The 15,677-nt window shown below is 35.9% G+C and overlaps 1 protein-coding gene across 1 annotated transcript in view; it reads right to left on the bottom strand.

Annotated features, from left to right (window-relative positions):
* The window catches only part of lrp2b (low density lipoprotein receptor-related protein 2b), an 86,908-nt gene that overhangs the window by 53,605 nt on the left and 17,626 nt on the right, over positions 1-15,677 (bottom strand). Inside the window, exons 18-26 of the mRNA XM_056469077.1 lie at positions 14,827-14,952; positions 14,513-14,643; positions 14,237-14,374; positions 10,222-10,500; positions 9,421-9,660; positions 6,000-6,122; positions 3,249-3,365; positions 2,417-2,794; positions 2,076-2,324 (exon numbers count right to left, since the gene is read on the bottom strand). Of these exons, the coding sequence (XP_056325052.1) occupies positions 2,076-2,324; positions 2,417-2,794; positions 3,249-3,365; positions 6,000-6,122; positions 9,421-9,660; positions 10,222-10,500; positions 14,237-14,374; positions 14,513-14,643; positions 14,827-14,952 (1,781 nt within the window). The remainder of the gene's footprint in view (positions 1-2,075; positions 2,325-2,416; positions 2,795-3,248; positions 3,366-5,999; positions 6,123-9,420; positions 9,661-10,221; positions 10,501-14,236; positions 14,375-14,512; positions 14,644-14,826; positions 14,953-15,677) is intronic.

Here is a 15,677-nt window from a genome sequence, read left to right as displayed (position 1 = left end):
CCCGCCCCCCTTTTCATTTGCAACAATCCACCCGCTCTCCACTTTTGTTCATGACTCCAACCACCCCCCACACCCCCGGTCTTCACTTTCATACGCAACACTTCTCCCTCCTCTGGAGGATCAGTTATCTCAGTCTTTTCTGGGACCTCACGGTTTAATAATTAAGCAATCTTCTCAAGTCTGTCGACATATATGTCGAGCTACCAGACAAACTGGTAACATTGGAAAAGTCGTCCATACGGAGGTAAGTGGTCAGCTGGTAATGGAGAAAAGGAACAGCATCATACCACCCTGTAGCATTTGTGAAATGCAGGCCTACATAATTCACGATCTCCAGAAATGTATATAGGGCTACGTTTTCAGAATGAACCTATGTTGACTGCATTTGAATTGTTGTTTATGAGCCTCTGTCTGAAGACAATTTTCTAAACCCTTTGGGATAGACAATAGCATTTTCTTAATTGAATTTAATTGAAAGTTGTGTTTTCTGCTAAGGCACATTTATAACAATTAATTAAAGAGCACCCATTTTATCCCTTTTTCAAGATTTAAGATATGTCTTTTGTGTCTCCAGAATGTGTCTGCAAAGTTTCAGCTCAAAACACCCATCAGATTATTCATTATACTTTTCAGAATATTGGAATTTTCTGCTTTGAACACATTGTAGATATTTTTGTTGCCTGTGCCTTTAATGCTGGTTCTCCCTGCCCATCGTTCCCACATGCCTGTCTGAGTGTGCCTCACTCTTCACTTCAGCTGCATCAGCACAGTGACAGACATGAAGCAAGCAGATCTCACGTAACATTTACAAAAAAAAAAAATAAAGTAAGACCTGACCCAATGATTATTATTTGATGTATTTGTTGTAAAGTTGCAACGACGAGTCACACACAATGTCGTTACAAAGTTCACGCACGCACACACAGCGGACACACACAGTGGACACACACACAGCGCACACGTTTAACTTTGCACTGTTTTGCAGAGCAAATATGACAGGATACAGGTTAATATCCACTGCTGTATGGATATCCGTTATGTTAAAGTACGAAATAAACCTGATTTAACGTCCACAAACCAGGACTGAAACGTCTTCTTTTTTAATTGTACTGACACGTGGCTCTAGTGATAAAAGTAAAGCTGAAGTAAATCGCTGTAATTCATTTTAATCATGCACTGTTTTAAAAACATTTTAAACTTGTAAAACTCATTCTTGATCACATTTAATGATGATTGATGATCACAGAGAGCTAAACAGATCTTTTAATACTAGTTGCTTTACGCACATCCTGTCTTGTTGAGATGATTATACGTGTTACTATGGAGACATGTTAATACGCGGCTATCAATCAACTCAGTGGGCAGGGAAACCGCACTCCTACGTCACGTTGAGGTGGGCCTCAAAATGGGAGGGATTTGGATCCTATTTTTAACATCCGGAAATTTTAAAAAAGAGGTTTATTGTCTTTATATCACTCCAATATAACTGTGGACACACTATACCTGCACACAATCCTGTCCAAACAGCTTAAAAAAGATGATTTTCATCATAGGTGCTCTTTAAATGTCCTAACTAAACAATAGCCTAGCATTTCTTGATTATTATGTTGGAATGTCAGTCAGGCTACTTCCTAGCCATATTGTCCTAGAAAATAGAAACTGTTGGTCTTGTTACACAATAAAACTACAGAAGAGTCAAGTTTTAAATAGTAGGATTATCAACTTTTTTAGTGGAGCGAGATGTTAATGGTTTAATCCAATTCAATGATTTATGCTAAGCTAAACGTGCTCACACCAGACCTGAAGATCAGTTAAAAAGATTTTTAAAAATGGTAAAACTCAACTCTAACTTTAACTCTAGGGAAGTTGTAAAATGAGCCTATTTTAAAGAAAAGTGGAATGTTTGTTTAAAGCACTATGAATTAGTTATGTAGTTGGAGCAGTGTGCACTGGCCCTAAAACCATTGAGTTCTTGACCATTAAATTAAAAAAGTAAATTCAGCACCTTGTTGTACTTTAACAAGTTTGACTGCAATCATTGTTTGATGAATAATTATTTATAAAATGTATCTTACTGGTGGCTCTGCATGTACGTCCATCAGGCTCCAGCTGGTAGCCATCTTCGCAATAGCAGCGGAAGGAACCACGCTCATTGAAGCAGGTTTGACTGCAGAATCCAGGGATGAGACACTCATTTATGTCATCGCAGGTCTTCGAGTCATTCAGCAACTGGAATCCTGGGTCACAGGTACACTGAGCTCCAAATGGACCCTGAATACAGCCGTGACTGCAGCCTCCATTATTTAACTTACAGTCATCTTCATCTATAAAGATGAAAAAATTGGAAATATTAGGCTGTGAATATAAATATTATTGGTTGAATTTAGTTTCCCCAAACAGCAGCAGAAATACTCACTGCAGAGGGGAGATTCATCAGCTCCATTGGGACAATCTCTTTGACCATCACACACCTGGGCATTCATGATGCACACCTGGTCTGTAGGACACAGCCACTGGCCTGATGGGCAGCTGAATGGTGGAGTAGGGCAGTTTGTTTCGTCGCTCATATCCCTGCAGTCATTTTCCCCATCGCACACCCAATTCTGGGACACACAATTCCCATTAGCACACTGGAACTGCACAGAACTACAGGTACGCGGAGGGCAGCCGTTATGCTCATCAGAGCCATCCACACAGTCTGGATGGCCATCACATTCCCACTCTTTCGGAATGCAAAATCCATCAACCTGGCACTGGAACTCATTGTCATGGCACAGACCTGGCCTACGTGTGGCTGCACAGAAATCATCAGCCTTATTAATTAACAATAATTAATTTAATGAAAGACTTATTTTTTGTATAATTTAATTTTGATTATTTTTATTATTACTAAATGACAAAAAAGAAGAATATTGAAAGCATTAAATTATATTTAGACTGAAAGTTTGAGCTTGTGATTTTTTTTTGTGGAAAATATAACTATTAATAAAATTCTTATTTAAATAAATAAATAAATAAATAAATAAATAAATAAATAAATAAATAAATAAATAAATAAATAAATAAATAAATAAATAAATAAATAAATAAATAAATAAATAAATAAATAAATAAATAAATAAATAAATAAATAAATAAATAAATACAGATTCACTTCCAAACACATTGCGCTTCCTTAAAATTATTCCATATATCTTCATTAAACATTTTCTAAACCCAAGCTGAAAAGACATGAAATTAAAACTTACGACAGCCACTCTCATCTGAGTGGTCCCTGCAGTCATAAACCCCATCACAGCGGTAACTCTGGCTCACACACTGATCTCCGCTGGCACACGCAAACTCATATGTTCCACAGGTATACACTACCCAAAACACATCCATGTTATCCATGTTAATTAAAATCGAAAGGAAACAGTGGGAAGCAACAGATCTTTTAATCTTGACAAGAATATTAACAAAGGTTTACATCCTATGCATTGATTGTTGATTGGATTTTAAGATGTAAGCGTTTGTCTTTGAAATGGAGGCAGATGAACAAAAACCTGCTTACTGGAGAAGTGCTGAAAATTAATTTATTATCATGGCTTAATGTATTGATCAAAGAAGTACTTGTAAAAACATAGTTTATGGCTATGACCAAACTAAATCAGAAATGTATTTTCATTTGTGTGGCATACTTTTGTCATTTCAAGAGTTCCCACTTAGATATGCTTGGCGTATAAAGCAGGTTTGGCATGCTGTCCCGGGAGAGAACCCTGAGCTCGGAGATATTTGAGCCCAGGGCTCCCGCCCGGTCGATAAGCATATCAGGAGATCCGAGATCAGGTAGGTCTCGAGAGCTCCCCATTTTAGAAAAGGGAGGAAAAGGAAGAGAAGGGGTGGAAGGGGGGATTCTTCCAAACGAAGATAAAACATTAGGGAGAAAATGATCCATTTATAGTAAACTAGGATCACTCTGATTGGATTATTACTGATTACTGATGAGTGGCCAGACGTGCTCAATCATATCACGTGCTCCTCTCGAAATTGGTTTATAAAACTTCACTTAAAATCAGAAATGTTAGAACTGCAATGAAAGGTAGGAAAAATGTACAATTTCCAGTATCTCTTTTTACATCCCTCCTCCTTCTAATTTACTATATATAATATTCACATTTTACTTCGCTGTATTTTTCGAAAACATATACAGTATTCAATATTTAAAATTGACTATAATATAAGACAATTGTTTTGTTTTATATTCATTTGTGCATTAAATGCATCATATTAAGAAACAATTTTTTTTAAATGCTAACAACAATCCTTACACTGTAAAACCCAAAATGTTAAGGTAACTCAAACCATTTGAGGAAACCAATTGCAACAAACCATTTGAGTTCAAAAACTAACCCTAATGAGTACTCTGAACTTAATCTATTTGAGTAAATGAAGCAATTTGAGCACAGTAAAACCCAATAACTGAAGAGAACTCAAACCGATTACTGTAAAACCCAGTAAGTTAAAGAAACTCAAACTGTTTGAGGAAACCGATTGCTACAAACCATTTCAGTTAAAAAATAATCTAAATGAGTACTTTGAACTTACTCCAGTTAAAGTAATGAGGTATTTAATTAACTTATTACTTTCAACACTGAGTTAAAAACTCTTTTCAAATGAGTAGAATTAACTTTAAGTAGAATTAATTTTGAGTTAACTGCACTCATTTCATTTGATAAAGTTAACTGTTGGGTTTTACAGTGTAGTAATCATTAAATATATGAACATAATATAAGCAAACAATATATCACTAAATAAATGCTATTAATGTTATGTTTTAACATAACTACAATGTTGAAGAGTAAAAAAAAGGAAAGACGCTGGAGTTTCCGGGTTTCCTCCGGGTGCTCTGGTTTCCCCCACAATCCAAAGACATGCGGTACCGGTCAATTGGGAAGGATAAATTGTCCGCAGTGTATGAGTGTGAGTGAGTGTGTATGGATGTTTCTCAGAGATGGGTTGCGGCTGGAAGGCGATCCGCTGCATAAAACATGCTGGATAAGTTGGTGGTTCATTCCGCTGTGGGGACCCCGAATTAATAAATGGACTAAGCCAAAAAGAAAATGAATGAATACATTTTGAGTTAACTACACTCATTTAATTTGATAAAGTTGACAGTTGGGCTTTACAGTGTATTAACTAATTGTTTAGTGAAAAACATTTGCAAATGTTATATTACTTTTGTATTAATAACAATTCCAAACCAGCCTGCAACTTGTGTTTGATGGCACTGTGCTGCCCTATGTGTGGGAAATTAATGGCTGAATGATTTGCTGTTCATCAGGACAACATCTCATCTTGAATTACTCTCTCAAAATTAAATACAACTTTGAGTACTGTGTGCTGATTAGACCAGTGCTTCTCAACCACGTTCCTGGAGGACCACCAGCACCATGTCTCCTTAACCAAACACACCTGATTCAGATCATCAGCAAAGACTGAAAGACCTGTAATGGGTGTGACAGAAAAAGGAGACATCCAAAACATGCAGTGTTGGTGGGCCTCCAGGAACGTGGTTAAGAAACACTGGAGTAAATCATTTGTATATGCCACATAATTGTTTAGCAAAACATAATTGTAACAATTATGACCTTTTGGGTAACATTTGACCTTTTTGTAAAGTCCAATGCGAACATTTGAGCACATGCATTGGACCACACAAGACATGTCACTCGTGTAGTTTTGAATAGGGATAAGTGTAATGGTCAATATGAGTATTGTATGCCCGAACATACTGCCGAGAGGTGTTTCAGAGATTGTCGCAGAGTTAAATGACTTACCTTAAAGGGACTTTGATTGGACATTACAAAAACAAGCTACTGCATCTGTATTCTTTAAATTGAATGTTGCCAGGAGACCATCTTGCAATAATTTGCTCTGTCTAATCATTTTTCTGTTTCATGTTGATCTGTACTCTTTTGAGAGCATGCTAATATCTTAAAATCTGATCACTTTCTTACCACAATCCTTCTCATCAGAGCCATCCAAACAGTCTTGGTCTCCATCACAGACATATGAATTATAGATACAGCGGTGATCTGGACACAGGAAGAAGCCAGGCTGGCAGGTGGTGATACTGGAATCTGGAGCAAGAAAAAAGATAAGGACATTATATATTAACTAAACTTAAAATATTACATATTTTTGCATATTCTAATAATAAAAAAATGTTGCTCTGTTATAAAATTGTCTTTATGGGCATTCCTAGTTAGGCTTTTGAAACCTATTTTCCAAAATGTCTTTGTGCATAAGTGTTTCTGCATGGGAAACTTAATTTAGTAATGTCATTTATAAGGGATTTATAAAGCATAAATAGTCCGCACTTTAGATTAGGTCACAAAATTGCATGAAGTTGAGTTAATAAAGCATTTATTGACATATTAATTAACTATTAGTATATGCCTGAATAATAAGACATATAAACGTTGATTTAGACGTTGACAATAGTTTATTAATCATTTACTAACTCATTCTGAATGATCCTAAAAACCCTCAACTACTTTAAATACAACTGGTTTGTAAATAATGCGATACTTAATTTAGTAATGAAAAACAAATCATTAGCAAAGTATGAAAGTACAAGTATAAAGCACATTATAAATATGTTTATAAGTCAAGAATACAGCATCTGTAGCTGCAGTTATAAACTGCTTACTAACGTTTATTAATGTAGAGTTAATGCTTAACAAATAATGAATTCACTAGATGATAATGCTTAATAAATGATTTATAGTGTGTAGTTATTATAAAGTGTTACCAATTAAGATATTAGATGAAATTTAAGCAGTGGTGTAAAGTAACAAATTACAAATACTCAAATGACAATAATTGATTAGCTTTTCTCTGGAATTGTAATTTACTAAATAGTTTTACTAAATGTGTACTTTACTTTCCCTTGAGTACATTTTTATTGCAGTATCAGTACTTTTACTCCACTACTTTCCTGCCTCTACTTAACCTGCAGTCACTACTTTATTTTTTCTTGCCTATGGGGATTAAAAAAATCAGTCCTGTGATTCCTGTCCAATCAAATCACACATAGATGGTAAATCACATCATACTGAAGTACCTTTAAGACATGGACGATTTATAATTGCAGCAAATTATGGAAGCATTAAAAGTGTCCAAGCAGATGTCCAAAATCTTTTCACATAATGACCCAGAGACTGTTTAGATGCATGTCACTGATGCAAAGATGACTGATGTTTACTGTATGATGACCGAAATGGCCTTAAACACCCATCAGGCACAAGACGTCAACATGATGTCAGATTGACATTGTACCCCAATGTTGCATTTTAATAGGAAATGAAAATCGGGTTGACACCAGAACCCAACGTCAGGCCTTGTGGACGTTACCACTATAACGTCTATCAGATTTTAGATTTTGGTTGCCATACCTGACAAGTGAATGTCAGTATTTGACTGCAATATGAGGTTGGTTTGAGATGTTGGGTCGACGTTGGATTTTGGTCACTTTCTAACACAAACTATAATCAACCAAATATCAACGTCATTTGACATCGTTATTGGACATCAAAATACCATCCTTGGACGCTCGCTAAACTTGAATTTTGGTCACTTGAAGTTCCACAAACACTTTTGTGCATCAGATAACTGTAAAAACTTTGATTGCCAATGTCTTCTGTATCAGATCAGGGTGTGCATTTACTATGTGCAATACAATGCTTGCTTGTCGCACTGCTGTCTCTAATGGCAGTACATGGTTACTGCCCTTAGTAAACATGCATCCTGATGACGTGATGTAAGAGTGAAGATATAGGCAAACATATAGAGTGGTATTTACAGTTTTTTTGACACAGAAGCTTCATATGATTACAAATGAACCAGACAACACATGAAGTCACATGGAATGTTTTGACAATATATTTTTGGTTCTTTTTCTGGACTTTGAGCATCTCAGAAACATTGATGCCTATGGAGGGTAAGAGATAGGGCTGGAACAATAAATCGATCCATTGCCAATTGAATCAAGAGATGAGAAATTTTCCGAACATAGCAATTCTCTCTTGAATCAATTTTGAGCTTAGCTTTTACCACCAGATGGTGCTGTATGCTTTACAAACAGCCACACTCTGCCAATCCAAGACATACCACCTGACAATAAGGTAAAACAATCAGTAATAAATTTAACAATTTAATGTTTAAATGAATTCCAAGTGTTCATAGTGAGCTGTTTAGATGAATCCCATGGAATAAAGGTTACAGTGCAAGTATGTTTGAGCATAAACAGTACATGTCTGAAACAAGCACACAAGCACTCTTACGCCAGATTGACACGGGGCTTCAGCGTCATCGCTTGACAGAAGGCGTGTTTGCAGTTGGGGCTGACGAGATCGTCATAGCAGTGTCAGCCAATGAAATTAGCTCACAATCAACTACTGTCTGAGCTGGTGTATTTGCATAAAATGATCTGATTGGCTGACATGTCTGTAGGCACTTCAAAAGTTGAGAAATTCCCAACTTCTGCAGCGAGCAACGTCAGTGAAGCGGCGCCGACAGATCCATAATGCAGTTCAGCAACGCTGGACGTCACCCATTCAAAGTGAATGGGAAGCATTGAGGCTGACGCCCCGTGTGAATTTAATGGACTGTTTCATATTTAAGGGACTGTTTCGTATGGGTTTATTAATCATTCTTACTTTTGAATGAACGCAAACATAGTTTATTAAAGATGCAAACCCCTTGCTGCACCTTCAGCAAACCTCCTACTATGTGCAGCACAATGACTTTCATGAACATTTATGAGTGCCAAAAGTTGTGGATCTGTTCAGCAATAGATTTGACTGTGTGTCACTGCATATCAAATGACAAAATGATACTAAACAATACAGCTAAAAAAATCTCCATATGGAGCGAGAGCGCTTTTCTTCTGTTAAACTAAACAGTCATCATCAATGACGTAAGCATGCTCAGGCTTGGAAGCAAAAAATGCAATGTGAGCGCAGAGTGGGAGAGGGAAGGTGGGACAATCGCATCTGGGCATGGTTCAAGACAACCATCCTAGTGTGAGTACACCCTTATTCATGCTAACTAAGGGTGTACAATTAACTACTCCGGGTGCTCCAGTTTCACCCACAGTCCACAGACATGCACTATAGGGGAATTGGATGAACTACATTGGCTGGAGTGCATGAATGTGTGTATGGGTGTTTCTCAGTACTGGGTTGCATCCGCTGCGTAAAACATATGCAGGAACAGTTAGCAGTTAATTCCACTGTGGCGACCCCTGATAAATAAGGTACTAAGCTGCAGAAAAATAAATAAATGAATGAAGGCTACGGAGAATTGGAACAACCAAATGTGTATTTTTGAGTGAACTTAAACTTCTGTTTCTAAAACCTCCTCTTCAATACTCACTGCAATTTCTCTCATCAGAACCATCGCCACAGTCATTAAAGGCATCGCAGACCCATGTTTTCGGGATGCAGTTTCCATTGGTGCAAGCAAACTGGCTAGATGAGCAGGTGGTTGGACCACGGGTTGGGCAGTTGTTCTCATCAGATCCATCACCACAGTCATCATGCCCATCACAGCGCCATCTAGCAGGGATGCAGTGCTTGTTCCCACAAGTGAAGGCATATGGGGAGCAGGTTGCACCTGATTAAAAAATGGGAAAAATATATATAAATCAGACATGCCCATGCTCCAAAATAGGGCTATTCTATCCAAGAAGAGATAAAGACGGAGGTGGAAGGGGGTCAGAAAAAATTACGTTGACAGAGACCATAATTTCTAATTTAATATAACATGTTTTGTCTTGTTTTATTTTCAAACTACAAAAATGTCAACTGAAATGTTTAAATTAAATGTTGTCAATTAATCTTTTTTGTACAGTACAAAAAAAATACAGTGCAGTTACATCACAGATAGAGTGGCAAGGCACAAGACAGCTTAGTATAGTATTTGGCAATGAACTTTATTGTTTTATAAAAAGCAATGGTTATATTTTGATTCTAATCATTTAATTTGGGTGTGTTTAATTTAAGTGCTCAAGATGTGACAATTTATGCAAATCATGGGTTAAGTAACCCTTCACACTTCTGTAATAAGTTTCATCTGCAGTTGCTGCAAACAGTGTACTGCAAATCTTTGTTTTAAGTGAAGAAAACTTAAAGTTAAGCCAGTTTCCCCATGTTCAGGGCTCAGGTACATACAAACCTGGACCAGTGCAGTTGACTTCATCTGTTTTGTCAACGCAGTCGTTCACGCCATCACAACGGTAAGAATTTGGCACACATCGACCCCCATCACAAGGAAAGGCATAGTCTCCACAGTTATCATCAGGAGGGGGCTCAGAGTCATCTTTCACACAGTCTCTCTGGTTCTCCTGCAGCTTCATACCATAGGGACATCCACACACACGGCTGGACACAGGTGTAGGAAAGCAGAAGTGGCTGCAGCGTCCGTTTGAAATCATATTGCATCTGCTTTTAAACACTGTAAAAAGTACAATAATTCAGTACAGTATCACTGTACAATACAGATCACAGCAATTCATTATCACTTTGTACATTCAAATTTAAAATGGAAACTTCTCACTATTATGAGAATTTATTTAAATCCATTTTGATATTGCTTTGGTGTGCATGAAGTCAAATATATCAGTGTGAGACAACTCTTGTGACATCACAATGAAGAAATAATGTTTTTTTTTTAAAAATATAGACAGTTAAAGTCAGAATTATTCGCCCGTTTGTTTTTTCCCCAATATCTGTTTAATGGAGAGAAGACTTTTCAACACATTTCTAAACATAATAGTTTTAGTTACTCATTTCTAATAACTGATTTATTTTATCTTTGCCATGATGATTTTACTAGACATTAAGACACTTCTATACAGCTTAAAGTAACATTTAAAGGCTTAACTAGGTTAATTAGCTTAACTAGGCAGGATACGGTAATTAGGCAAGTTACTGTATAACGATGGTTTGTTTTGCACTCTCAGAAAAAAAAAAAAGGCACACGGTGGTACAAATAATGTTCCTTGATAAAGATTTTTGTACCTTTGTAAAAATTGTACCATATTAGGTACCGAAAAGACCTCTTATGATACTGTTCTGTGCCTTTTATGGTACAACTGAAATGAAGGTACACAATTGTTCTCATATAAAAAGGTACAAAAGTGTTGAACTACTCCTTCTTTTTACAATATATATGAAAATAAATATTACTGGAAAGGCAAAGTGATTTTATGAACAATTTCCATATTAAAACATGCATCATTGTTTAAAAGTATGTTTGAAAATACAAAACTCATAAACATTAATTATTAAGTTCTATAATACAATAATACAAAACAGCTGGTAAAACATCAAACTACTGTATAGGTATTGTAAACTAAACATTTAAGGCATTTTAAATAATGTTCGGTAAGCATTTTTAACACTGTTAAGGTACAAAGTGTCTTGTTACTGTAGTGGTACCTTTATGAATCACATTTGTACCTTTGATGAAGGTACAATATTGTATCTGCAGGTTTTAAAAACCAAAGTTACATTTTGGCTTCCCATGGTGCAAATCAGGTGCTTAAAGGTACAAACTGCAATTAAACAAATTTGTTTCTTTGTTTTAAGGTACAATTCTGTTCCATAAAAAGGTACTGCCCCAGTGACAAGAGTTTGTACCTTCTTTGGTACAACATTGTACCATTTTTTTCTGAGAGTGTGTAGACTATAGAAAAAAATATTTTTTAACCATAAAATGGTTTTTAAAAAACTAAAAACTGCTTTTATTCTAGCCGAAATGAAACAAATAAGACTTTCTCCAGAAGAAAACATTATCAAACATAATGTGATAATGTCTTTGCTCTGTTAAACATCATTTAGGAAAATTTTTAAAAGAGAAAAAAAAAAAAAAAAAAAAAAAAAAATCAAAGGGGGACTAATAATTCTGACATCAACTGTATAAATAAATATATATAATATACATACATACATACATATATTATATATATTATAGGTGGGCATAGGTAAATTTTTTTTAATCTAGATTAATCTCACTGTAATTTTGAAATGAATCTAGATTAAAATGGCTAATTTCAATTCTGCCGAAGGCATTCAGAATATGTGTGCTACCCAAATAATAAGTCTTTGAGAACGGGTTTCTTAAGCCAGGTGGCGCATTAGACCATTGGCTCATCTCCTGTTTCCAAAAAGCATCAAACTGCTTGAGAAACTGTTCTACTATGATAATTGGTGATGAAAATGTAATGTTCAATAAGATGTACTTGATGGGCAACGCAGTGGCGCAGTAGGTAGTGCTGTCGCCTCGCAGCAAGAAGGTCGCTGGTTCGAGCCTCGGCTAGGTCAGTTGGCGTTTCTGTGTGGAGTTTGCATGTTCTCCCTGCGTTTGCGTGGGTTTCCTCCGGGTGCTCCGTTTTCCCCCCACAGTCCAAAGACATGCGGTACAGGTGAATTGGGTATGCTAAATTGTCCATAGTGTATGTATGTGTGTGAATGAGTGTGTATGGGATTCCCAGTTATGGGCTGCGGCTGAAAAGGCATCCGCTGAGTAAAACATATGCTGGATGAGTTGGCGGTTCATTCCGCTGTGGCGACGCCAGATTACTAAAGGGGCTAAGCCGAAAAGAAAATGAATGAAAAATGTACTTGTGTTTACTAACTGTTTATTCAGGTAAACATGAATTTTGAATTGTAGGCCTACATAAGCTCGAAACTGACTAAAGTCATAACTGAACTAAACAGAAATGGGATTAAGACATGTGGAGTATGCATTTATTTGTGACATTATTGAAGTAAACACCGCAATCACACTAGTACCGTCATGTAGGACTTTTCGCCATATTTTCTGACCAGATCCACACACGCAGCTGTCAGTAAAGGACCACACACACACATACACATCTTTCCATTTGGCCTGCGATATTAAATTCCAAAACCCTCTCACCAGTCCCTACTTCTTATTTGCATGAACTACCCCAGTTAATCACGGGGACATGAATGAAATGTTCATGAGTGAATGTGAAACTGCCGAACTGCAGTTAAAGTCACACAAAATTACAGGAAACTCTTACATGAAAGCACTTCATGTAAACACCTTAATTATATTATTGTCTAATAAGGCAAATAACTAGATTACAGATGTCCATGTAAGCGTAGTCTAGTCTATATCTATTCTATATATTAGTTTTGCGTTACTTATTCTTATTTTAAATACGACCCTGGACCACAAAACCTTAAGTTTTAATTCTTAAGTATGGGTCAAAATTGTCAAAATTGCCGAAAAATATTAAAGCATTATGTAAAGATTATGTTTCATGATGATTCTTCAATACATTTTCTACAGTAAATATTTAAAAACTCAATTAGTAAAATACATTGACAAATGATGATTTTCTCAATATTTATTCATTTTTCCTTTATTTTAGATTTCATATTTTCAAATATTATCTCAACCAAATACTGTCCGATCCCAACAAACCGTACATCAATAAAAAAAACTTCATATGATGTATAACTTAATGAATAAATTTGGTCCCACTTTATATTAAGTGTCCTTTACTATTATGTACTTACACTGATATGAGTATTTCATCTGTAATTAATATATGTATGTTCATATATTATTACATCGTCCCTTACAGCTTAACCCACCATTACCCATACCACCAGACTTTGGTAACACTTTTGTTGGTCCATTTGAGTATTAGTAGACTGTCTGCTTAATGCTGTATCTGTTAATACTGCTCCTTCAACAGACATTTACAGTAACTGACTATAAATGTATGTACTTTGCAAGTACATGTCAACTTACACTAACCCTAACCCTAACAGTCTACTTCTAATCTAATGAGAATTAGTTGGCATGTAGATGCAATGGAACCTAAATTTAACAAACAGACCATCAAAACAAAGTGTGACCCAGACTTTTTCGTAACTTTACCAATATCCCACCTAGTAGTTACATAATACATAGTAGTTAAATCCACTTAATATGAAGTGGGACCACAAATCTCAATTTCAAAATATGTATACTTATACTCATGACACTTGTGATTGTTTTTTTTTTATGGTCCAGGCTCACAAATTTCTTACTTGTTATTGACCCAAAACGATTGTTATTGACCCGTAACATTAATCATTATATCAAAACATGTCTAAATAGTGCAGTAAATGAGATGAAATTATAGTACATTAGATAAACAGTCACTTACAGTCCTGGAGATCAGCTGAATAAGCCTTGATGTTCATTATGCCGGAGATGCCCTTTCGGAGCATTATATTTTCTCCACCGTCCCTCTTCCTCATTCGGAAAACAGAATTTGTCCGCCAGTCTGACACAAATAGATGATCTAACAAAAGGTGGAGATAGAGTAGTCAATGTCAATAAACAAAATATATAAAAATTGTATTCCAGTAGTTTAACATCATCTTAACATCAAAATTATAATGTGGTCATGTGATGATTAAACAAACACAGAAGCACCAACCAGTGTGTATCGTAAGTGAGAAAGGGTGAGTGATTTGTCCGATGCTGGAGAAGGCCTGTCGGTCAAACCCATCAATGCTCACATGCTCTATCCGGTCCAGCTGCGCATCAACCCAATACAGCCTATCCATCCTGTGAAGCACAACAAATCATTACAATCCAATTTAAATTCAATCCAACCCATCTATCATCAAACCCAAACTGATCCCAGTGTCTGAATGAATTTAGAATGAAACTTTAATAAAATAAAAAGACCTCTTTTAGAAATCAGTTAGGTACAGTAAGGCACTGCTGATTGTTAGATAACTTCCTTACATGTAATCTATGGCAAGTCCATTAGGCCAGCCAAGTGTTGTGTTGATTAGTGGAACTGCATTGCTTCCATCAGTGTATGCTCTGGTGATCACAGCTGGACGGTACCAGTCAGACCAGAACAGGTATCTAGGGATGTAACACATAGACATCTAATAGGTGTAAATCCTCAAATCTGAAGAAATGTTAGTGGCTGCATCCAAAAGCAACAAGGCATATCCCAATCCTTAGATTGTGTCACATCTTATAAGACTTTTATTATTTGACTTTTGGCTTTGACACAATCTACATTGAAAATCTAATTAAAAATGTATCTTTTGTTTTAGTTTAATATTATTTGTTTTATTTTTCCATTAATATATTTTAAGTTCAAAACATTCATTCATTCATTTATATGTTTTACACAGCAGATGCCCATCCAGCTGCAACCCATCACTGGGAAACACTCATACACTCTCATTCACACTCATACGGAATGGAGGAATAAACATTTTATGGAAATGTTTGCTTTGATTAAAGCTATATCGGTGGTTCATTCCGCTGTGGCGACCCCAGATTAATAAGGGATTAAGCCGAAAAGAAAATTAATGTTTGAATAAAGCTATAACTTCCTGTTTAGAACAAAATTTTAAGAATTTTAATTAACTGACTTTCTTCAACAAGCAAATATGCTTTGTACCAGGTTATATAAAATTGTTCTCATAGAGGCAGAAAATATTGTTTAAGGCAAATAATTTATTTTTCATTGGGTCAAGTGATAAAATGAAGATGTGAACCATTACCCTAATTTCGTTTTTTTAAGTGAATGAATGAAAGCTTTTTTTTCAGTGTGCATTGTGTAAAGTGCTATAGAA

This window comes from Danio aesculapii, chromosome 12, assembly GCF_903798145.1.
Source record: "Danio aesculapii chromosome 12, fDanAes4.1, whole genome shotgun sequence".
Taxonomy (NCBI): Eukaryota; Metazoa; Chordata; class Actinopteri; order Cypriniformes; family Danionidae; genus Danio; species Danio aesculapii.
The sequence above is the reverse complement of the archived record's forward strand: the minus strand, read 5'-3'. Positions and strand labels throughout refer to the sequence as shown.